This window comes from Dermacentor variabilis, chromosome 6, assembly GCF_050947875.1.
Source record: "Dermacentor variabilis isolate Ectoservices chromosome 6, ASM5094787v1, whole genome shotgun sequence".
NCBI lineage: Eukaryota > Metazoa > Arthropoda > Arachnida > Ixodida > Ixodidae > Dermacentor > Dermacentor variabilis.
In genome coordinates, this window is record NC_134573.1 from 94,709,314 (window position 1) to 94,735,088 (window position 25,775).

At 41.5% G+C, this 25,775-nt stretch overlaps 1 protein-coding gene across 1 annotated transcript; it reads left to right on the forward strand.

Moving 5' to 3' along the window:
* Positions 1 to 25,772, forward strand: LOC142584274 (uncharacterized). Its single transcript, XM_075694415.1, has 6 exons — positions 1 to 224; positions 2,113 to 2,154; positions 6,869 to 6,910; positions 12,377 to 12,400; positions 16,653 to 17,045; positions 25,501 to 25,772. Exons 2-6 carry the CDS (start codon positions 2,115 to 2,117, stop codon positions 25,710 to 25,712), a joined length of 711 nt encoding a protein of 236 aa, XP_075550530.1. The 5' UTR covers positions 1 to 224; positions 2,113 to 2,114; the 3' UTR covers positions 25,713 to 25,772.
* Positions 25,773 to 25,775: the final 3 nt, after the last annotated feature.

Sequence of the window (25,775 nt, forward strand, 5' to 3'; positions counted from 1 at the left end):
GGTGGTTTAATGAGTAGCAATAACAATCTCGAGGTGATCCGTTGTTCGTTCGAAACAGGCATGCCAACTTTACGAGCTAGCGTGACGACCGTAAGGAAAACTGTCACCGGAAGCCTCTAATACTTTCAACGGTGGCACCGGCTTGGGATAGGACTTTCGAAGTGTCCATCTACGTCCACTTAGCAAGAGAGCAAGAACAATACATTTGCAAAGAACTTGATTAGGTGAGTCCATTTATTTTTGCATTGCCGCTCATATGCGGTTGAGATTAATTTGCGAGAACCTTATTCTAAATACTAAAAAAAGAGAGGTCCAGGTCTGCTAGGTCTTTGAGAACAGATATATGTATAAAGGAAAATAAATAGCCTCTGACGTGTTCTTATTTTCTGTCCGTTTGTTACAATCAATAAAAACATTGACAGTAAGTTTTAAATCGAGGACATCAAATAGATTGACATCAGCATATAGAGGATGTCCATTGTAATGTTTTCTAGACCTTTTTTAAAGATCACTGCTTGAGAGAGCATAATTCTTGTCCTTGAACTGGATTATTCGAAGAGGTTCACATTACTGGCATGAGTAATCGAAACACATATTCAACTAATTATTTACTAAATAATTACCTGATCGCACATATTGCAATTTAGGAATTGTAGCCGGTGTAACTTGCAAACATGTACACTTGAAATGAATTTCCAGGATGACATTAGTTTGGAGATATCATTTCCCGAAAGTATAGAGCGAAATCCAATACACCTATTTTGTGCTTCAGTGCATAATAAAAACCTTTTGTTATAAAATTAAGAGGAACAGTATGCCGCTTTGCGGCAAGATTGATGGTACATATCGCCAATCCTCATTCTGGCAATGCTCTCCTGTACACTTGATGTTGTGAGACATTGCGAATTTACTAGCTTTTCAAATATAGTATTCCGTCTGTTCTTGATTTCTCTAAACCTTTCGTTTTTAAACACAGTTACTTCATCTTCTCCTGTAGCTTATACCGGAACATATCTTGCAAAGCCCTTCGACACCTATCGCTACAGTTATACATGTACATATTGTATTCTGTTTGTCGCTACTTGCAATAAAGACTGCGTGGCCGCTCTACACATTGTACATGTCCATATAGAAGTCTTCTGCAGCGTTTACTATATTTTCCAAATGGCTGATGACATTATCCTGCATGCATTTCACGGCGCAAATTTGGCTCTCTTCTAGGCCAATTTACCATATGAACGCTTTAATGCAGTCCACAATTTTTACCGCTTCATAACCTTTCGGAAGTTCAGATTTGACATATTGCTTACTTTCTTTTTGCTTCTATAGAAGCAAAAAGCTTAAATGTCAGTCTATCGACTTTGACATTTAAGCGAACTATGTCTAAGATCTTGTGTTAAATGCTTTCATGCTGAGACTTCGTTTTTTTTTCTTCATTGGCGGCGTTGTTATCTGGGAAAATTTACCTGTTTATCACCTTGGTTTCACGAGGGTAAGCTCTTTTAAGTAAAAAAGGACTTAATAAATAGATACGTAAAATGCCTATATATTCACAAAATAGAATGGCTGATATTACGTCACATATCGGTAATAATCCTTGATGCAGAGAAAAAATTAACACTTTTACATTAAGGTGGCTGTACAAAATAGTTATGCGCGTCGGGTACTTCTTTGACCATGATTTACTTTGGATAAGGGCATGCCTACAACATGAACTTCCTACGTAGAATAATAAATGTAATTCTTGGATTCTGTCAACATTGAAACTCAGCAATGCAACTGATATTTCACCAACTCTTCCGTTACACTTTTTGTTCGCCAGAGCTATGTAAATTAATCTGCGTAGAAATGCTATAGTACAGCGCATTTTAAGCCAATCTTAGTTTACACTATTTGCTTTGTTTGGCTGTTATGAAATGCTTAGTACGAGCAGATATATATATAAAGTGGTACAAAAACGCTGTGCACAGGTGGACAGTGATGGCTGTTCATCAGCTTTTAGAATGCTTGCTTAGAATATAACATGACGCTCGCTCTCGCTGGCCAATAATGCGATGATACCTCTTCTGTAAGATACTGAAGTTCCATTTTTCATTCATGGGCTTTTTGCAGGGATGTGTATGCTCTCTGGTGTGACATTCACCCGTTTTATTGGTAAGTAAGCGCTAAAGCCTTGTCGATGTTGTGACAGGTGTCATATTTTGAATTATGTGAACATATTTTAGGAGTACTTATTCAGTATAATCGTGCCTTTTTATGCGACTTTAAATAAGAAGAGGCAACGCAAAAGATTATTAGGAAACGCAAAGCAGGAAAGAGAATCATGTGGTCTCATACGGACTGTTACCTCTTTCACAAGAGTTATATCGCCGCGTTCTCGCTATCATTAAATGTTACCGAAACACCGACAACAATTATATCTGTGGTTTTTAGAACGTCGTCGCCAGTCTGCGAACTGGCACTTGTCGTGCTTTGGCTAGATAGTTTTTACAGTGAAGGTTCTGATGAAAAATGTGCCCGTGTGCAAGAGCTGTGTATAATTCCCCCACACACACACAGGCACGCACACGCACGCAGACACACACACACTCACACACACACACACACACACACACACACACACACACACACACACACACACACACACACACACACACACACACACACACACACACATATATATATATATATATATATATATATATATATATATATATATATATATATATATATATATATATATAGTCATCCGACTGTTTCACCGTGATGTTATCAGTCGTGGTGGTACGTCGCTCTGGATGTCATCGTCTTATCGACCATGCTCTGGCGCATGATCTTCATGGCCATATATCAAATGGAGAAAGGCAGCGCTCCTTCGCTACCATTGGAGGGTTGAAAAGTGTAATAGTGCAATAGTGCACCTACCAATCTTCGAATTTCACGTCGACCTAACGCGCCCCGACGGCAAGCGAATAGTATTATTCCTATTGGAACGGTTCGGACTTGAGCGCTACGCGGACGTTAACGTGCCGACGACGCGTCACCGGTTGTGTACAGATTTAACCTTTCGCAAGAGCGCGTCTAGTATAGGAGTAAAACCGATCGCGGTGTACCACACTGACCACAAAGCTATTGTTACTGCGGTAACGAGTGAGACAGAATAAAGATGATAACAACCACGAAGTTACATGTGTGTGTAGTTATTCAATCAATCTAGCAATAACCATATAACTAATTATCGTTGTCAATATGGTCGTCCCAGTACAACAAAGCTGGTTATCCTTCTTCACAGAGTGCAAGGCCACTAAATTTTTTATATAGCTGCTAGCTTTGGCTGTCTGTGTTAGTGACAATTTTCACCAGAGGCAGGGAAGGCATCGCCTTATGCCTGCTATGTATTACTTTCCACTTCTGCGCCGAATCAATGCTATTTTGGGCGTTTTTCACTAAGTTGACACTTCCTCTATCTAGCGTGCCCGAGTGCCCCGAATATTTTTCAACAAGTGATCAATAGAGCGCGCGAACAGTACGTTAAACTAAGGTTACACCAAAGTGCACATAGAACACAGAGAAGTAAACACACAGTAGAAGATCGAAATTTGTTTAAAGTGATGGTTTCCTTAACCATAACATGAGTTTTCACTGCTGCTTTTTTTGGCTTCCTAACTTATTGGGACTGAAAAAGAGTGTCACATAATGATGACCAACGTGCAACATTGAGACCGATAACGACTCCTTCTCTTAAAGAGCGTTTTATTTAGCATTTTCATTTCACGAACACGACACAGTTCTACGGAACAGCATGTTAAGGAGAGGTTTTTCTGGTGAACCTGCAAAACGGTTTATTGAACTGGAAAGACTGCGGATTGCGCGCAAAGCAGTGTCATGCATGCGTCTCACATTTCCGTGAGAGGCTGGGCTGATCGTCTCTTGGTGACATATTGGACACGAAAAGAGATATTCTGCTACGAGTTAGGTCTCTCAGGCTACGCGACTGCACAGTACCATAACGTAACCACCACGACTACACAATAAATTCCGCCAAAACTTTGTGGATAGGCTAGCTGAAGCGTTTGTTTCACCCTTCCCTCTTGCGGTCACAACAACACAAGCACAATTACTTTTGTTTTCTCTCGCACTGCGATCAGGAACCACAAGCGGTTTTCTCACAACAGCAAAACAACTAGAGGTGTAATACAACTGCTTTTCTTTCAACCACGTTCTACCCAGTTGCGTGACATATTGGGCTAGTTGTAAAACTTTTCGTGGTGGTTCGGGATAACAACGTAAATCCTGGACATAGGACAAAGCAGCGCACGACGAAGAGAAGCTCCGTCCTGACTACCTGTGAAATTCTATTGTGTCCTGGATTTGTGTTCCTACACAAGGACTATGTCCTCAGAAAGAGCCACTGTACTATTAGTGGCAGCAAGGCCCGTTAGCCAGGGAGAGATGTAGTGAGCTTAAAGTTATTAAACCCTATTAACGGAAAAAAGATGTCACTAGAATGCTCTCTTACGGATGTATTTTATGGGTTTAGAAGGTCACTGTAGCAACCTGCACAAGACATGCGGAGAGTTAATAAGCATAGACTTCATGTGACATGAATGAAGTCGCTCCAGATCTACGCAAACGCTAACGCTGCTATACAAGGACACAGAAATACCTACAAACATTTAGAACAGCAGCCCTTAAGTAGATAATGTACTTGCCTTTTTAATGCCACTGTGGCGTGTCTACTTTCTCAAAGTGCCAATGGTGCCGGTTACGGTTTAGTGGTTACTGAATATTTAAGTCGTCACAGTTTATCGTTCGAAAAAGTGGCAGTAGTGTCGTTTGTCTCATTGCTCGAAACATCGCGGATTAGAAAATTTTTTCATCGACGCTCCTGAAAACGTTTCAATTGACGTGGGAGTGGCCACCACCTGATCCGTCCATCTTTTTAGCCATCCTCTAGAGAAACTTACGGAATACTCGAGGCGTGTCAGCGTTTGCTGAAAGCCAAGTCAGTACACTAAGCTCTTTAAAAGCATTTGCTCATTTAATAACAGCACGCACAAAAAAGAAACGAAAACCACTAAAGGCTATAACAAGACTTAGCGTTGCGCTGAAGCACATCGGACGATGTTCTGAGAATGTGAGGGGGCAACATATCGCGTGAAAGAGCACGAGAGGCGACTTCTACTGCGCTGGAAAAAAGGGCGCCCGGGCATTTATTTGGTGGCTGAGAAGATATGAGTGCTGACGAGCACCTCTAAGGCTTTTGCAGGCGTAGACTTAATGGGTATAGGATAATAGACAGAAGGAATACCATTTGCGTTTGTAGTTTCAAGTGTGCTGCCTGTTGTGCTCGAGGCGCTGATACGCACGACGGCGTGGTAGGCATACAGCTACATAGCAGCAACGTTCGTGTTTATGCGCTCAGCGCGTGTGCCAACAGCAGAAGTCGAGACACTGCTGTTGATCCACTGCGGAGTCGAATGAGAGAAGGCTTAGGGTGCGTCCACTTGGCGTCGTCGTTGTCGCAACCCAATGCAGTGCTCGTTTCTCGCGTCTCTCAAGACCTTCTAACACTGCACGTGTGGGATGTGCGTGCGCGTCAATAGCGGGACAGCACGGCGACGGCGAAAAAAGAACCTCGAGCGCTCATGTTATTGATATCGCAATAAAAGAAGTAAGCTTACCCTGTTAGCTAAGCATTCGACTGCCAGTTGATCATAGTGATGCTATGAATATATATATATATATATATATATATATATATATATATATATATATATATATATATATATATATATATATATATAGAAAGAACTGATGAATTTTACCGGGTAAACATAATGCTGAAGTGAAGTCACAAGTATTTCATTTTATTTTTGCTGGAGCTGACTCCAGAGCAGAAAAAGCTCAGTAAAGGCATGGAAATCCCTTCCGAAGTACTGGTAGAACGGACGACGATTTTTTTTAGCTGCAAAAGATGGTATTCTGCGATTTCATAGACGAGAACCTGTACGGACCATGAAACCGGGCCACCCTATACGTTTGGAGGAAACTATAAGTTTGGAGGAAGCGTTAACCAGAATATTTAATTGCTTTGCTAAAAAAATATTGCAACATCCGCAGTGACCGATAAATTTCACGAGATGTTCAGCAAAGTGCCCACTGTATCTTCAACATGTCAGTGCGACGCCTTTGGAATAAATGTGATACAACTGCTTCGCAATGACGTGTAATGTGGCTGCGCTTGGAGTCACGTTTTTTTAACTGGGGAGGAACGATGACTCTAATTTTATGCACTCAGGACGATTGTTTAAGCACGAAGTAAAATATATTGAAATTCTTTGTGGTATGAGAAACCGGTACTCTACTTGAAGAGGCGCACATTTGTTAAAGGGTATATGACAGGAAGTAATATGTATGAAAATAGCAGGCGAGAAAATAAAACGATTCACCATCTCACTTTTCACACACACGTTTAGATGTATGAAACATTGGCTAACATATACAGAAATACCACTGCAGCAATCTATGGGGACGATCTTTTTTTCTCGGATAAGTCAGGTGAGCTAGGATAAAACATCCTTTGTAATCTTATGATTTACGTGGGCATTTCTTTCAGGCTCGCAAGGCAAACGCATCATGTGTTCTTAGCCACAAAATGGTTACTGAACCACTGTATATTGTGGAGCTCTACAAGGCACAGTATTTATTGAACAGTTTTTGAACATGAAAGGAACCGTGGTAACCTGTGCTGCTAAAGCAATAAGTTCTGTTACCTGTTTTTTAACAAATAGAGCTATAATTTTGTTTTCAGTAACGAAAATAAGAAAAAGCAATGGAACCTTACGGAATGTGTCAATATTTTCAGGGATACAGCTGCCTGTTGGCATTGCACTTATGTATATTTCAGGTAAGCGTAAGAAGCTTTTAACTTTTCTTAGCATATATGACTCATTGTGCATGTTATACTAACGAGACGCGAACAATAAACGTTACGATTGAACGGGCTTATGAATGCACGTGACATCGCATATACTGCAAATTCTCTTTATTGAACGTGATTACTCGACTAGTCTTGTGGATGGAAATAACGAAGTTTCTCAAAGAAGGCCGTAGTGGTATCAAGTAGAATATACCTCCGTGGAACCAGCTTCACTTGAATGAAATTGCCTATGTTGCAGACAGAATAAAATCTGGTTATCTTGTTCCGCATTGAATACGTACTTTGCGCCGACATTTTCTCTTTCTTCGACACATACATATCATCAGAAATGTTACTAGTCACCTAGCGAGGGCGTTTAGGCGGGGATTGCGTAGGATGTGATTATTCTAACGTGAAATTCCTGTCAAACAAATCAAGTAGCGGACGACAAAGTGGAAGAAGAAAACTATGCACTACGAATAGTGCATATATTTTACGGTTGTTGCCCACTGGTGTGGTTGGCATGAATAGAAAGTGGATGGACAGTGGCGACAGTTCTTGCGTGCAATTTAGCTGATCGGATATCTATTTTTCTTTAGGCGCGTCCATTGGACTAGGTCCTCTTACCTCTTTTAACCTTGAGGGGATATTTATAGGTCGCTTAACGCAGGTAGCGCAATTCTCTTAGAGCTAGATCCCTGCATATAGTGGGCAGCATCTGCTAGAGGCAGGGAAACAAAATTCAATCGGTTTCTTGGGCAGAAACGTTTTTAAACCACTCGGGTAAATTTTCACAATTACAGTGTTGCCCTTTAGTGGATAATTGTGGAACACATACATAAAAAGTCGGCGTTTGATCAGAATTTTTCGGAAAGTAACTTTCTTCGTTATTTAAACAAAGCCAGCGAGCAACCAAAAAAAAAATAATAAACGCGTCCCCACGCTCATGCGCTATCTCATTGCAGCGGCCTCGGTAGTGTTTCGAGCGAACGAAGCGTGCGATGGCCTGGCTGTGCGAGAACGTCTTTCTAGTAATTGCTGCAGCACGGGGGCTCATGCACGAGTTGTGAGAGACATCTAGGGAGCTTCGCTGAAACTTTTTCCAAGATTGGGCAGGTTATGGTGGGGGCTCTTGCTTCTATTGTGCGTTTTGCTCTCTACCACGGAGGATGGCGGCTTCGCTCCAACGTAAGCACCGCCTCGACTTCCGTCCAAACGAAATCACAACGGCTCATACATGCTTCCCAATGGCAAAGCAGCACCTGTTTGTTTTCAGTGGTCGGTCCGTGTCACAGTGGCGCACGTGGAGTCTTCGGGGCTCTGCCAGTGGCATGGTGGTCAGTGGTGGAAGGCGCCCGTGCCACATAGGCACCCCCTGTGTACGCGGCGCTGAGCCAGAAACAAGAACTTAAAGCGAAGGTGAACCGGTTTCAGAATTGAAATATTTAGAATGGTTTGGAAGGGCCACTCGCGCCACAGTAAGAAACGACTTCTGAAGTTATTTTCTAGGTTGTTTATCGCAGTTAATCGAAGTTTTTTTCTAGGCTGCACCCCTGACACCCGTCGAGCGTAGAGGCGAAAAGCCGGGTGCCAAGATAAAACTCAACGCAGGGGCCACGTGAGCACTCTATTCGAATCAGGCGCGCCGTCGATACCCTAGAGGGAGTCCTGATCGCTTTTGTCATCAGAGCGCGTTAAACGACCCGCAACGTCTGCTGCGGACGCTGCTGCTCGTATTTGCTAAATTAAAGTGGATTGCGATGTCTTGTCGCCCACTGAATTGATTTACCGAACCACGTTGATTGGAATTTTTTTCATGGTATTCAGGGAGAGAAACACTAATATTTCGCAAAAGTTCCCTTCCTTCTAAAAAGTGGCAGTTTCGCCCAAGATGGGAAGCATTGATTGCGTTAACGAATTCGTAGATGGAATTAGCAAATTAGTAGGCACATTAGTACACATGGCATCACGCGCGCACATGCACACATTAACACATCTCACTCGATTACCGCCAGAACTCGTTGTAAACATGCTTGAATGAGGAAGCGCTGCAGCAGAAGCGAGCGAACAGGTTTTCGTGCTGCCGCTCACTTCAGCACGAAATAAGCAGCGAGAATGCCTGCCTATCCTGAAGCCATTCTAAAGTTCTTCTAAAATGCCAATATTCCCTGGCCATGTTTGCAGCTTTAACTTATTTGCCTGCATTGCTAACCTGTGTATTACCAATGCTGTGGTCAAGGGTGTATACGGGTGCATTCTATCGTTCTCCCCTTTATCTTTATAAATTAAATTCATTTTACTTTGTCGCCTACTGTCTGGTATTCGTCTAGTTCTTAGACTTTTTTGTACTGCTTTCAACAGAGCTTCTTTGGTTTTCGTCCTAGTTCATTAATCGACGTAACGGGACCCACGTCTATCCCTGTGGCTGTGCGCTTCGGGATTTTCTTTTCGGCTTTCTTCCACTTAAAATTTGTCGGCACCAGCTCCTTTTCCATCTGGATCTATTTCTTGCTCCTTCTTTCGTTAACTACAACCTTGTCATTGCGTTGGAAAGATTCAGCTGGTATTTTCGGACGTAATTTAATGACGCGTATCCTTCCAGTTTGTTTCTATCTTCGCCTAGGATATGTTGTTGCATCGTTTCAGCCTTCCCGCCAAGGAATTCCATGTGGTTGCAAAATATTTTTGGTGCGCCCTTCTTTTTCTCACGTATTTTTGACAGCCAACGTTCACTTTCACCTATTATCTTTGCTTGCATGATTATTTGAACCATATATTTTTCACCGAGTATATTTCCCATTTTGTGGCTACTTAATCCTGTGACAACTGCGCCTTCTTTTGCCTGCCTGTGCTGTCGCGTTGTTTTCTATCGTTCAGCGATCGTTTCTCGCATCTCTCTGTCCCACCAGGTTTTCAGTTTCTTCTTTCCTTTCCAACGTACAAGTTGCTTGTCTTTCCCTATATCTATCATTATTACACTTAGAAGCTCACTATATTCCTACGATTTGGTTCGCCGTTTGCCAAGTTCTTCCATGAGTCTTGTAACTATATTCGTTATTTGTTCAGTGTTCAAATTTGGACTGGCCATATTTCGCTCCTTGTTCTGTTTCCCAACTACATATCACATTTTCAAAATGATGCTTTATGTTCACTCCCTCTGCTGCTATACCCTTCCTCGTGAATGACCATTTCTGTCAACTTATCATGAATTCCTTCTGTTATAAGATAGTAATCAATGGTCGATTGCCGGTTTCCCACTTCCCACGTGGTCTGCTCGCCACACTTAGGCCCTGTATTCACGATAACGAGGTTATGCTGCTCACAGAGATCTAGCATTGACTTCGCGTTATGGTCGGTATGGCCATCTAGATACTGTATGTGGGCATTCATGTCACCTAATATGATAATTTCGGCATCATGCCCGAAACCTTGAATATCAGCACTTAGGCATTCCTTTAACTCTTGATTCTTCTCTGCGCAATTATTTCCGGTCACGAGATACGTTACGCCCAGCCAAGTTTTCTTTCCCCTCATTGTGCCTGATAACCGAACACGCTCTTGACATTTTGAATTTACTCTTTTGCAATTGGCTCCCTTATTGGATGAGCATTCCGACTTCCCTTCTCTTTCGTTCCGATTTAGTTCAGTTGTACTGTTCCCAAACATAATTCTCAATCACTGGCGGTTCTGCCAAGTCTCTAAGGTGCACCAAGACGGCAAGTTGGACCAATTGGTTTGGATTCATTGTAAGGTTCGTTACAGCGCAACACAAGATACGGACAAAAGGAAACTATAAAACGATGACACGGCGCTGATTCTGAACTGATATTTTATTGAAGATATGTCTAACATATATATGTCTAATATATCATAATTATGTCTAACATAATTATATATAGGTGCCAGTTCACAACCATGACAAGCACGAGACACAGAGATACATCGAGGCAACTGTGACCAACTGACGAATAATCAAAATTGACATACGTAACGCAGCTCCTTGTCATGAAGAGCGATAGACAATTCGCTGATACATGCCTTGTCCCTAATCATTATATTGTAAGCCTTAGCTATTTCGCTTGTCAAATGGCTCGCGTGTTTATAAATGACATTAGTTTTTTTTAACAGGGGCAACAACCGCACGACTTGTAATGCTCAGGGAGATGAGGTGGCGCAACCCCTTGAAGAGATAGCTCATGCTCCCTAAGTCGAATATTCACACAGCCACTTCGTTTGCCCCACGTACTTTCTACCACAAGATAATGGAATTGCATATACAAGTGGCTTGCATACTACCGTCTTGATGGAAAGTTGGCACGCATGGCTTTGTGAATGAGAAAGTCTGAACTAGCAACACTGACAAATATGTACATCACCAAACGGCCGTTTGGCACACTAGTAAAAAGATTTCAGCTTCTAAGTGTCGGAGGCTGCATAGAGCATGGTATATTACCAAACGCTATCGCCGCCGTTAAAAAAGCGTTAGATGGTAAAAAAAAAAAAACTTGCATCTGGTGAAGCTATTGGGCCATTGTAACATTATCATGTAAAGAGGCTACCTTTACTTTCATGTAAACGGCTACAAGAAACTGGTTGATTGCAACGTTTCGGTAATATATTGTATAAATTACGTTCGGTCACATGTTAGGAAACCAAATTGAACGCTCTCAGTGCTTAAGATTTGTTCACGTGCTAGAAGAGGTAACCTGGCGGAAGCTTTCATAGTGTCCCTAAAACATACAATAAAATACACGGTATATAAACATGTGGCATTTACGCGAGCCTCGAATGGAAAAAAAAAAGATCTCTCGGTGAAGTAATCCTTGAAACTCGTATCTATATTGACATAAATGTTTGCCAGATGCCTTAAATGTAATGATATTGTAATTATTTATAAAGAGAGGATTACGTTCAACATTTGCCTCTATTCAATATACCTATTCAATATGTTCTTTAATGCCATTATTAGGATAAACTATCTTTAAACACACATTGAACCACTGAGTCTCGCTTTGAAAGTAATTTTAGTTCCTGATAGAACAGAAATATAGTCAAAACATTGGGCTCCCTGGAACATAAAATGATTAAAAATTCGGCCCAGAGAGCCTATTCACGGTATTTTGTTGACCTAGTTGATGGACATCGAGAGGGGCAGCCAGCCTAACCTTTGCACGGGGACGAGTGGCAATATTGCACGAGAGGCATGTCTTCTTTTCTGTCGTCCTCGCGGTAACGTAATGCTGGCCGTACCTGTCAACACTGTAATGTTTGATAACTAACTAGTGGGTCCGATATACCTGTTTCTTCTATTATTTATTCGTGCTACCCTGATGATTTAATGCAGGTTCATCCCATAAAGTACAAACGCAGAACTACTTTCACAAGTATACAACGTGATTGTTTGTCAGCAGGAAGTCGACGTCAGGCTAAAATACTGATTTTTTCTCCCCCTAGGAGTTACAGCACACGTGGACCATGGTACGTACTTTTTTGGAAGGGCTCTGTCCTGATTTTGCAATGGAATGTAATGGAATGAGCAACATTAAAGCGCCCCTCGAACGTATCACTGAAGATTTCTTACTACCTGCGCCTATAGTGCTAAATAGCAAAGTGGTGGCCAGTAGAATTGTGAAGTGCAACGTTCACAGTTCGGTGCGCATCTGGCGGCTCAGGAAGTTGAATTATGATACAGTTTAAAGTACGGCTTTTCTTGAGCGCGCAATCCAGCACACCGTTCCGAATGCTGGAATTGAAAATGCAGCTCTCTTAGGTACTGCATGAGCTGCTTTTATTAAACGTACCAGGGAAGAACAATTCTCAGGTATCAAGCTTTATGTTCTACGCTTGCTACACACGTCTGCTTTTTGAGTACTGCTAGATTAAGTTTGCCTCCTGAATAAAACGAGACGGGCATGAAATAACAGCTGCCTTTCAGCCATCAATGTCTCATGCCAACGCGACCAGATAATCTCCACCGCGTGATTGACCACGAGTTATGTTCTCACGTTAACAACTTTTGTATCTCACGCCACCAGTCCGGTTTTAATAAAACTATGCTACCTGCAGCTTCTGGGTTTAGGCCGGAACGATGGGCTAGTCCTGTACTTTAAACGTAGACGAATGCTGCCCAAGGGACGAATGCTGCCTGTGTCCTCGTCATTTGTCCGTTATATATCGCGGTTAGAAGATATCCCTGTTAGATTTCCCTTTAACACATGAATATGATACACAATTCAAGAACGTGAGATATACGTCCCACAGGTGCATTACCAGTTGTTGCAAGGAGCTTAGAATGCTTTGCAAATACCTTTTAGCTCGTCGGCATGGGACAGCTCTTCCTTCATTTTGTTTTTGGACTGCGCATACTGGAGATTAAATGCCTAAGTGGAAATAAGAAAAAAAGCCACTTAAAATGAAGACCTAGCTCAGTTGTTTTTACACTAACCGGGCGCTCTTATTTTTAGGACCGTTATTGAATAGGTGTTGCGCAAAAAATTATAAGCAACTTCACAGTCACACATTTCTCGATCGGCTGTAACTTAATAAGAGATGGGCAGGGCCAATGCATTACGACGACGTCTCGTAAAATGATCGGTCATGTTAATTTTCACGGTTCGAAGAGCGTTACAAATATATTCGTACTGTTATGGGAAAGATATTATTAACAGATTGAAAAGAATTAAGAATCTATGTCTGTTAAAATTCAAGCCTATCGTCATATTCCTGGGTTGTAAATTAATGCATAGCTGCCATAAATACGTGAACCATGTGGCCCTAATTACCATATTTTTATCATCGAAGCGACGGTGTATATTTTTCACGCATCCTTAAATTTTTGAGCTGAATGGGCTCGACTTTCACAGAAAGAATTATAGTCATTTCGCCTTTCCTTTATATTAGGCAACAACAGCGGCTGGAACGTTCAAAAAGAGGAATGCCCATGTACTTTATTCGTGGTGTCATCGCCTAGGGATGGCTTCCGTTGCAAACCAAACCTTAACGATGACGACCATCATATGCTGGACATGGGATTCCCCCTGTAATTATATCGGTCGAGCGCTTTCATGCAATATCATGGTTCAAAGCCCAGAGCCCTTTGTTAAGTGGCCGCAAGACGCAGGGCCAAATTACAGTTTCATCAGCTGCACAGTGCTTCATCAAATCAATAGCCACGTACTAAAAAAAAGCACACGAAATAAGAACTGAATGAAGCTGCAAAGTTATTATTTTGGAAGAGCGCACTGAACAATTGGTTTCGCAGCATGACTAGGATAAGGTAAATATTTCCATTTGATCGCATTTAATATTGGCCGAAACAAATGATGGTATTAGAGAGATGACATGTCTACTATATTGCTTGACGTTGCGGCCAATAGAATGAAGTTACCAGGTTTTATGAGAAAGCTTTCAGAATTTAAAGATGTAACGGTCTGTAACTCTACCACGACATTTCGAAACAAAAATGGCTTATTTTATACAGTTAAGACATGAATTTATTTACTAGCCCTGAAAGAAATAAAATGAAAGAAAACATGCTGGCTTTTTTGCCCTCTCATTCACAGCGCCATCACTGCTATAAAGTCTGTCGCTACTGCGCGGAGAAGTCATGACACACTGAATGTTCTTCAAAGTCCGGGAAACATTCAAAGAAATGACTTTCAGATACACATAAATAATTGTTTCAAACTTTATGAAGTTCATGAGCTGTGCTTTTAGGTACACCTCACCAGCTTTTGCTTACTTCGGAAGGGATTCGGAATGCACATATAAATGCCCTAAAAATAATCTAAATGCGCGAATGCATCTATTATACAGATGAACAACATGCTTTAACATAGCTGCCCCTAAAAATTATCGTTGTTTTCTTTTAAATCCATCGTAGGTATTCAACCATACTAGTTATTATCTTATCTATTCCCAGTGACAGCATCATTGTGAGCACTTTATTGCGCGCACGTATTCTCTTTAAACTTGGTCATACTCCGCCACTTTGATTCCACATACTCTAGGGTGTCTGTTCGAAGCAACTCAGTTATTGCTCACTTATGTATTCCGTTCTAGTCTGTGACAAAGCTCACGGTCACATAACAGTATGAGATCAGGCTGGGCACCTACCTCTGCCACCTACCTTTACAAGCGTGATGCGTTTCGGAGACTACAGATGTTTTCCAAATTGAAAGCAAAAAAAAGATCACTACCTTTGCCAACAGCAGTCATCGATGAATAAGTCCAAACGTTCCTCCTGACGAAGACATTTTCGCCGGGCCTTGGACATGCATTCCTGCGATAATAATCATAATTTCAAACATCAATTTAACAAGAAGGAGAATGTTTTAGGTGATAGTTAAAATTTGCGAGTCTAATCTTGTGACTTGCATTTCGGACTGCACTGTGTGCTACGACAATTTTCTCACTTGCTACTTTTGTGCAACAATGTGTTCCGCAGACATGTGTGAAAGACGTCTTACGCATGCCACGCCCATTTTTTCTTTATTTTGTCGCGTGGTAGTGACGGTTAAGAAGGCCGCAAACCTGTGGCTAACGAAACGAGCGTTTTATTGAGCGAACTTGTGCCCTCAAAAACAGGCTACACTCAAAGAACAACGGTAGCGGCGAACACGATCGGCGGTCGTCGAAATCTGATAAGCAGAAGAAGCGCGTCGGCGTTTATAGACCAGTCGTCGAATGTTCCAGAGTAATCGCTGGGACCCGCACGCCTTCCGCAAAGTTCTACGCCATTCGTTTCGCGCATACATGCAATCAGATTACACAATTCGGCGACAACAGACAGCGGATGGAACTATCGATAAGATTCCAGAAACTTCCGACACATGCAAGCGCGTCCTGATCTGTGCGCTAACATTAGTTAGGCGGTGGAACGTGCCGCCCAATAAAGACAAGCACACGTGTCATTATAAAGCATTGTGATGCAGTAAAGTGTAAAATGCGAGAAACCCTATAAAACTTGCTGCATTTTAATTTTTCTGTGATGGTGCTCCTGTTTGTTGTAAAAAAAAAGAGAGATACAAACGGATAAGCAACGGAAATACCTATCGTTTACAAGGAAATACTGGACATTCATGACGATGCAGTTGGGACGTTCATAGAATACAAGCAAGCACGAAAGGCGTCTTGAATGACTCATACATGCTAAAGTAAGTTTGCATTTTATGTCCGACGTATACTGACTTATGGAAGTCTACCCAACCCTGCATGTTACACGAGCTTAGGTTACTTTGATAGCGATATTCAGGATGAAACATGCAGGATGAAACGTCCTGCAGAAATGTCTGTGAAATACTGATGAATGCCCGCCGCATAACAAATTATGTCTAAGTCATTACGTGCGACAACCATGCCACAACTCTGAAGCACAGCGAATTAAGCGGATGCGACTTCTTCGGCCCTTATTGAGATCATTTCTGAAAAAAATACCATAACCATTCTCTAAGTGGAGAAGTGTAGCTGACGACATCGACGTAAGAGACTTAGCTCCAACAGCAAGTGTCATACATTTGACAGATATCTATTTTTACGCATCCGTATGACTCTGCTTTGAGTACTTTTTACACAAAAATATAAAAAATCGACCTAATAAAAGCCTGAAACAGAAGAATTCTTCTACGTATTTACACTTTATTTCTACTGCTTAGTGTACATTAGTGCTGCTTCATACTTGTAACTGTGTGATTCCATGTGAATTTATTCATTTTATCTTGTTGACTTACAGAGCTGGAGGACTGTCACTATCATCCGATCTTGAAGCAATACATACCGGCTGCACAAGAAGTGAAACTGAAGGATGTACGCGTTTTCATTCGCCGTCGTGTGAATGGCAGCATAATCAATTTTCGATTCGACTTGGAGCACGGACGACTAAACATAAAGTGCCCCAATGGCACATCGCCAAGCACCATTTGTTGCAAGTTTGAGTGCACTGATAGCGGTTACAACACTGCCTGCACCATGTATGTGCAAGGTTCATACGCCTGGTACCAAGCAAAAGTCTCTGACTCGCAAAATACCACCCAAAATTTCAAGATATATTTCTTTTTTGTCGACTCCAAGGCGAAGAGTTATCCTGCTGAAATAAGCGTGAATATACCAAGACGCGCCCTTTTGGGTAAGTATTGGTGAATAAATTATTTACATATCTTATCAAAGCAAATTCGATTTAGAGCTGAAAATGTCTCTAGAAGGAACACATCTTCTCAAAGTAGAGTTATCACTTATCACCGATGCTAATAACATCAAAGTGAGTCGACGTAGAATCAAACCAACGAAAGCGTAGCGTAAACTGTGTTTTGTTCATTGAAACGTTTGGCAGTAGCATTATTGAAAGAACAAATAAATGAAAGCGAATAGAGAGAGAGACAACTTCATGTAGTCGCCTGCAGAACGACACCATGACTAAATGGCGCCGTGACGCGAGCCCTGACGTCTTCTCAGCGGGTGGTCTCTACTCAACTCCAGCGCGTGTTACTCCCGCGGTCGGTCGCCCTGAGGGGCGACCGACCGAGGCCAACCTCGCTGCCTAAATTTCTTCAAATAAGTTCTTTGACTATCACATACTGCTCTTCATTAGGTAGTTCAAGTTTTGCACTGTTGACTTGACAGAGCCTTTCCTTAATGGCTTATTGAAAGCGAATAAAAATAATTCCTGGCAGTGGGACCCAGACACTGAACTGACTTTTCCGAGGCTTTACCAGCTGAGGTACGATAGCGGCTGCCACATCCATCCGCTATCCCTCCCACCGTCCATCCTCCCACCGTCACGTCTATCCTCCGCCAGCCATGACTTTCTTTGGTATTCTTAACTTTTATTTATCTTTACAATACTGGCATGCTGTGGATCCTTATTTCATGCAATAATCACTGCTGCAAACAGCAAACAGTTGTACATCACAAACTATGAACAAAGTTAAAGAAATACATGGTTACGCAACAATGAGCACTTTAATATTACTGGCAACAAATTCTCCAAACATATTGTTACAGCTCTTGCAATAAAATGCAATAGTACAGCCATAACTCGACAGTATAAAACAGAAGTAGGGCACAACAAGCATCGCCTGCGGGACCATGAGAATAAAGGCTCTATCAAATTATTACAGCTCCAGAAAAGAAAACAGTAATCAAAAAACAGCACAGCATAGTATGACGTTATTCTATGAATTAAGTAATTGCTCGGTCGCACACGCCATGGTACTGTGTTCCAGTCTATATTTTATTGAGGGAACAAAGCGAACGTAAAATAATTAGTTCGTGCTCTAAATGGCGTCATAGATTCAGCGCGACCATTTACGCTTAATCGCGACTCCAGAAGCTTGACGTGGGGAGCAGGGTCTCATGCAAAGCGGTTGATTTTCAGTTGAAAAGCAAGTTGCATCTTTACATTGCTATGACTGCATTTTGCTCCGTACGAGTAGTTGGGGCGTCAGTCATACGGTATTTAGGAAAGATTAAGCACCTAGAGTTACACTTAGTCATATTCAGGGCATCAATCTTTTTCGTAGTGCGTGCGTCCCAAATGTTCTACACGAACTTGAAAAAAGGGGGTACCGACGGAACAGAAAGGGCGCGCACACAAGGGAAACGTGTTAGACACGGACGGACGCTGGATTTTCAACTGAAATTTATTGAAATTTACATTGCCGCACATAACCTCCAACGCATGCGCATCTTCAACTCCTCCCAAGACATGTGCATAGATAACACCTCGAAAATTCATTACCGTGTGAAAACAGCCGACGTATGCGCAACTTCGACTTCTCTCAAGACGTATGCATGAATGTCAATAATTTTATTATAAACATATTTTACCTACTTTATAGGTAAGCACATTCCTTGTTTGGTAAACAAAAAGGCGTATCACTGACACAAATTTATTTTCTCATTTTCAATGTGAAAAGCTTCTAATATTTTCTAAAACTTCGCGTTCGTACCTGGTTTCGCCCTTCCCTAAAATGGTCACCCGACCGAACAATGGCGCACTTTTTTTTGCACTTAATGCAGCCGCGGTAATGAACCGCCAAATGGCTTCCCTGATTCCCGCTGAAGAATAGGTTATGTTCTTGCAAGCGCTTATTAACACACCTACTTGTCTGGTCTATGTAGACTTTACCACAAGCCAATTGAATGCGGTAAACAACACCAGTGTTGCACTTGATGAAGGGTGTCACGTGTTTAACGTTACAGGCCGCTCTCTTCGTCCCCTTGTTTCCAATCCTCCTACAAAAGCTAGTAAATTTGCAAGGTGCAGAAAACACAACGCTTACACCTTGCCTTCCCGCCATTTTCTTAAGGCTGCGAGAAATTTCATGAATGTATGGTAATACATCTAGTTGGTTTCTTCACTCTGATGTCGGTGACTTCTGGCCTGTTAGACCCTTTACTCCTCCCAAACCGGCTTCAGCAACGTACTCAACAACGTACTCGACGTACTCGACAGTAGGTGTAGTTATCGACGTATAGGCTAAGAACATAACAGGGGCTGCGGCTTGCAGAAGTATACACCGGAGGGGAAGCAAAGCTTGCGCAGTGTTGATTCATATTTGCTAGAGACGTGTTTATTTGACCGAGTTTGTTACTTATCTTCGTGCCATAGCATTTATATTCGGTGACTTCTGTCAGCAGTTCAGATGATACCGTATATAGAAACACTAAGGAGAGTTTCAGTTTCTCCGCAAGGCTTCTTTTATGTTGTAGATTACAGGGTTGCCAAAGAGGTAAACACCAGTCGCCTGGGGGTCGGCGTCAGCCGGTGGTTCATTACTGAAGCACACAAACACGGAACTAATATTGCAGTAAAGAAGTGTATTCTACTTCGCTTGGAGATGCAATTTTTGGCAGCGGCGTAATATTGAACACGTTCCTTTATTCACCACTTTTTTTGTCGACAAGAACACTGCGGTATATGCAATTCATATTGCATATACCACTATTCACATTGCGTATACCGCACACACAACGACTCTCTATTATTTCTTTCTGGTTATATTGCTGTGTACCGCTTTAACAGTGCTTAGATTCATATCCAATTGGTCGCATCGTCACATATTCTTATTTAGGCATATATTAAAGAGCAGATGATTGCCACAGTTAGTCATTTCCTTAAACATGAAACAGTTGTCAGTGCACAATCTTATTTACACAACTTCAAGAACAACGTTAACAATAATAATAATGTACACTAAGAAAACAAATGAGTTCAAAACACTTCTCTGAGGAACGCCAAAAGTAAACGGAAGTTCGGATGCGCAGCTAATACTTATATTGATAAAAATGAAACGATTTGACAAATAAGGGAAAATTTATTTTTCAAAACAATCCAGAAGACCCGTAATTTTATATTTGAAATGTAGTTTAGTGTAATGAACCAGACCAAAGGTTTTCAAAAAATGACGTCCATCCGGCAACATTTATCAAGAATATACATAAAGGTGTGCACGACCAAGGCTGGTTTGGTTGCAATCAAACAATTTTTGCTCAATTATCTGCTGTAAAGGGGTGAATATATTTCCTTCATTTAAAGATTCGTTCTTATCGTTAGCTATGATGTGCTAAACAAGTTTACTTGAAGAGGGAGTGAGAGATACGAGATGCTAATTTTAGTCGAATGACTTGTCACCTGTTTTCAATACTAGCACAATTTCTTACTTTTCGATGACTGAGAAAGTGAGAGGAACAAACGGAAGCCCGAATGTTAATTGCAATAAAATTAGCGCATAACTCATTGTATCCAAGTAGGAAGGCATCAGGAATGCTACCTGGATCAGGCGAAATTTTTTTCTAAGTTCAGAAGCATAGAGACAATCTGTGATAATGATAACGATCACTTTCAAGGTGACGTGACATGTAATCCTGGCGCATGCCATCCTGGGTCTTTAAAACGTGCTTTGAAAGTACAAATTGGAATACCCAGCATTACATTTGTAGTCTTTAGCTTCGGTTCCGTCATGTATTATTCCACTAATAATGTGTTTTTTTTTAAAAAGGTATGAGCACTACCTTTCCAGAGCTGTTCAGATCAAGTGTGGGGACGTATGCTGGAAGTCGTTTCGCTTAGCATGGCTAAGAGACTCGTTCAGAAATGTCTGATTTGATCGGATGATGCAGCGAGAGCTATCCCATTGTTTTAAACACTGATGTTTGTCTTGCTGGTGCACGATATCGCGCTCTATCCAGCGGTTCTCTTGACGATCTTTCTTTATTTTTCTTGACGTAATAGTTCTGTGGGATCCTGCAAGGTGGAGAGAAGTAATTAATAAAGGGAAAATGAGACATCCACCCAAAGATAGCTAAGTGCTACAAAGGAAACCCATGCGGGTTCTTAGTAAGCACAGCTTTGCAGTTGAACAAAAATTCATTTTGGTCCGGCACTCGAACCCGGCATCACCGCATTCCCGGCGCAGCCGCTCTACCACCTGAGCTAACCAGGCGGCAAGCGTATGGCAGGCGAAGTTGATTTTAGCAACAACACAAAAGCATAGGCAATAGTTTGACGTAATAGATCTGCGCTCTCCCGCAAGGTGGAGAGAAGTAATTAATAAAAGGGAAAATGAGGCACCCACCCAAATGTAGCTAAGGTGCTGTGCGTGCTACATCGGGCAGGGGCACACGACAACGGGCTCTGACGTCGGGAATGCACGTTGATGTTGATCGTTGGTATAATTTCTATCTATCTATCTATCTATCTATCTATCTATCTATCTATCTATCTATCTATCTATCTATCTATCTATCTATCTATCTATCTATCTATCTATCTATCTATCTATCTATCTATCTATCTATCTATCTATCTATCTATCTATCTATCTATCTATCTATCTATCTATCTATCTATCCACATATCTGTCTATCATCAGCCTATGTTAGGTTCACTGCAGGACGACGGCTTCTCACAGCGATCTCAAATTACCCGTGTGTCGCTGGTTGATTCCAAGTTGCGCAGGGATTTTTTATTTCATTCCATAACTAATTTTCGGTCGTTCTGGAGTGCGCTTCCCTTCCCTTGGCCAACATTCTGTAACTCTATCAGTCCATCAATTATCAGCCCTACGCGTTACGTGGCGTGCCCAGCTCAACTTTTTTCCCACTTAGTTTCAATTAGAATATCGGCGATTCCTATTTGCCCGCAGATCCACACTGCTCTCTCCCGGTCTCTTAACATTACGTCTAACATTTTAAATTCCATCGCTCTTTGCGCCGTCCTCGTATTCGGCGTTCTTTGTTAACCCACAAGTTTCTGTCCCATATGTTAAATTTGGTAGCCCGCAATGTTGTAGACTTTCCTGCTCAGCGACAGCATTAAGCTCTTTATTAGGATTTTATAATGCCGGCCGTACGCAGCCCAATCAATTTTTATTTTTCTGCATATTTTCTTATCATGATCATGACCAGTGAGGAATTCACCTAGACGAACCTACCCCTGCAGAGTCCTTAGAGACTGACTGGCGATCATGATTTCTTGTTTCTTGCCAGGCTACTGAACATTACCTTCGTCTTCCGCATAGTATTCTTCAACCTTTACAATTCGTCACATAATTCTTAAATTTTTAAATAAATTCCTAAATTATTTCAAATTGCTAAATTTGTGGGTCCTCAATCATCGGACATGGTCATCTGCAAGCTGGAGATTGTTGAGATATTCACCGTTTATCCTCTCTCCTAAGCCTTCCCAGCTTTATAGCTTGAATACTTCTAAGCAAGCGATAATAGCATAGGAGAAATTGTATCTCCTTGCATGAGCCCTTTCTTGAGAGGTAACGTTCCACATTTCTTGTGGAGAAACAAGGTAGCTGTGGAATCTTTCTAGATATTTGCCAACAAATCCACGTATGCACTCTGTACTCCTTGAATATTTAATTCCTTCAGGGCTGCTGGTATCTCTACCAAACCAAATCACTTGTCAGAATGTGTGAAACTAATAAAGAGACGTTGTTGTACTCGGCAGGTTTCTCAATTACATGATTGATGACAAGGACTTCATTCATCGTAGAATATTTATCCCTGAAGTCCGCGTCCTTTCTTAATTGACTGAAACAAATTGTTACCCTGATTATATCGAGAATTGGTGAATATATTATACATTAAGCAAAACAAGCTGATTAACCTACAATATTCATTTCTTTAATGTCTCCCATAAGTATTAGTTGCTGGGCACAAGGCCGCGGGATCGAATCACGGCCACGGCGGCCGCATTCCGATGGGGGCGAAATGCGAAAACACCCGTGTACTTAGATTTAGGTGCACGTTAAAGAACCCCAGGTGGTCGAAATTACCGGAGTCCTCCACTACGGCGTGCCTCATAATCAGAAAGTGGTTTTGGCACGTTAAACCCGATAATTTTTTAAAATATTAGTATAAGTTTGGCTTTCTTCCACTTCACTGGTGCAATTAGAGTCGTGAAGCATTGCGCACAAAGGACTGCAAGCTTTTCAAGCGCTATATCCCCCCAATCTTGAATAAATCGGCTATTATTCTATCCTCTACACCCGGTATTCCCCGGGACCTTTCTTGAAAGCTCCTTATAATACCATTGCTAGTTATAAAGGAAGTGTCTGTATATTGCTCACCACAACTTCTAATGAAGACTGTGTGGGTGCTTTGGGTTCTGTGCAGGACAGTACAGAATTATTCTGCTGCTTTTACTGCATCATCGAAATTTCTGATGACAAAACCCTGCTTGTGCTTCACCTTATATAGTTTGCCCGGCTTTACGCGACGTTTTCTTATTGATTTCATGATGCAAGCAATTTTTGCTAGTTACTGAACATTTCCGAAGCTATAATTCCAAACATTGCTTAATTTCTTCTTGTTTATCAGCTTTGACCGTCCAGAAAACTCTATCTGATCTCTTGAGTTATATACTATCCTGTTCTATTATTTCTTTATTAGGTCTTTTGTTACTTGGGAGAGCTTGCCTACTGGTTGCATTTGTGCCTTACCTTTTACTTCAATTGCTGTTTCTCAAACAAGTCTAGTTGTGGTTTCATACATTACCTCTGTTATTTTTAATTTCTTGCTCTAAATCTGCATATTAGTTCGTGAACACCAGCCTCAATTCTTATGCTTTTAGCCTTACTGCGTCTGCCTTGGCCTATTTCCTCTCGACTAACTTTACTATTCTTCTCTTCAAATCGAGAGTGATCTCAGACCTCACTAAACTATGGTCAATGCACTTTATCGTACCTAACACTTCTACATCTTTCACTATGCTGAGATCGGCAGGGTATGAAATCCATTTCGTTTATTTGTATCTCCGTTAGGGCTTTACCAGGTATCCTTCCTCCTACTGCACTTCTTAAAGAAGGTATTCATTATTTGGAGTCTATTCCGTTCCGGGAACCTGATCAACATTCCTCTTCTACTATTCCCAGAATCAAAGACCCAGTTGCCAATTGCTTCTTCCTCAGTCTGTTTTTCCCGCACTTTTGCATTGAAGTCGCCAATAACTATAGTATACCGCAGTACACTAAGACCTTTCTCACTGCTGTTCGCAAAACTCTTCAATTTCATCATCATCACTAGATGTGCTAGTGTAGGCTTGTGCTAATTCAATCTATATCTCCTATTTATCTTCTTTACGATGATTGCTACCCTCCCATTATTGATGTAGAATTTATGAACGATACCCGCAATGTCCTTATGGATTGAAAATACTACCCCGTACTTTCTTTTATTTGGAAGACCTCTATAGCACAGGACGTGGCCGTTAGTCGCAGCTGTGTATGCCTTATCTTCTAACCTCACTAAGGCCAATAATATCGTCGGAAATGAGTGGTACTTCCTTACAGAACGCAGCTCAGGTAGCCGTACTGAAGAGGGTCTACCTGTTAGACGTTGCCAGGTTCAGTTTACATTGGCGACATTTACGAATCCAGACATTCTTACCACCCCCCGCCGCGTCGCCGGTCTAACCACCGCTGTGATGAGGTCTTCCGTAGCAGCTGTGGAGGGAGGGTCATGGCGTAATTGCAAGAATCATCATGGAGGTAAACTATAGAACACGCAAAACTCCCGAAACAGCTTTCTGTGGCCCAATGCCTGCTATATCAAAGTGTTTTCCGAGTGTGAATGAAGCCGCGAATAAGCAGAAAGTGCCTCGAGCGTCCAGTCATGCGGCAATTTCGCGTGTATTGGCAGACTCCTTCATGGTCGGAAAAACACTTTTATGTAGCACGTATTGAGCGACAGAAAGCTGTATCGGGAGCTTTTCGTATTCTACAGTTTTCGCATTGACACTTCTAATCTAATTATGATAATTGAGAGGCCGATTAATTGATCCAGGCTAATTAACTAATTAGGCAGAATGAACAAATAATCTCAGTATCTCCAAGCGACGGTAGACAAGATTACCTTAGTTCTGTCTAGCTACATACCATTTGCCTATATTTAATGTTTCGCCCAAGTAAACCACCATGTATATGATGTCTGTATTCATCAGTAAATTCAATTGGCCACATGGTAGGCGCACATGATAGTAGCCTGAACAGGTTGATTTTGCACCATCGATAGGTTGTTTTAATGAGATCTTACATTGAAATTTTTCTGTGTTCTTTTGATGGTTACAGGTAGCATTGGCGTCGTCATGAGAAGTTACCTGATGAAATTAAGACAATATCCACTGCCTAAATATTTTACCAATTTTGCTATTTACAACGATATCTTAGATAGCCTGTGGAAAACGTTCACTGAAAAGTTAACGGCAAAACTGGAACCTTATTTCATTGAATGCATTGAGAAATTCTATAAAGAGAAAATAACGTTTCTAGTAGCTGACTAGGGATTCGTCCCAAGCAGACCAATAGCCTGTATGAGAAACTCCTTGTTGAATAATGACTAATTG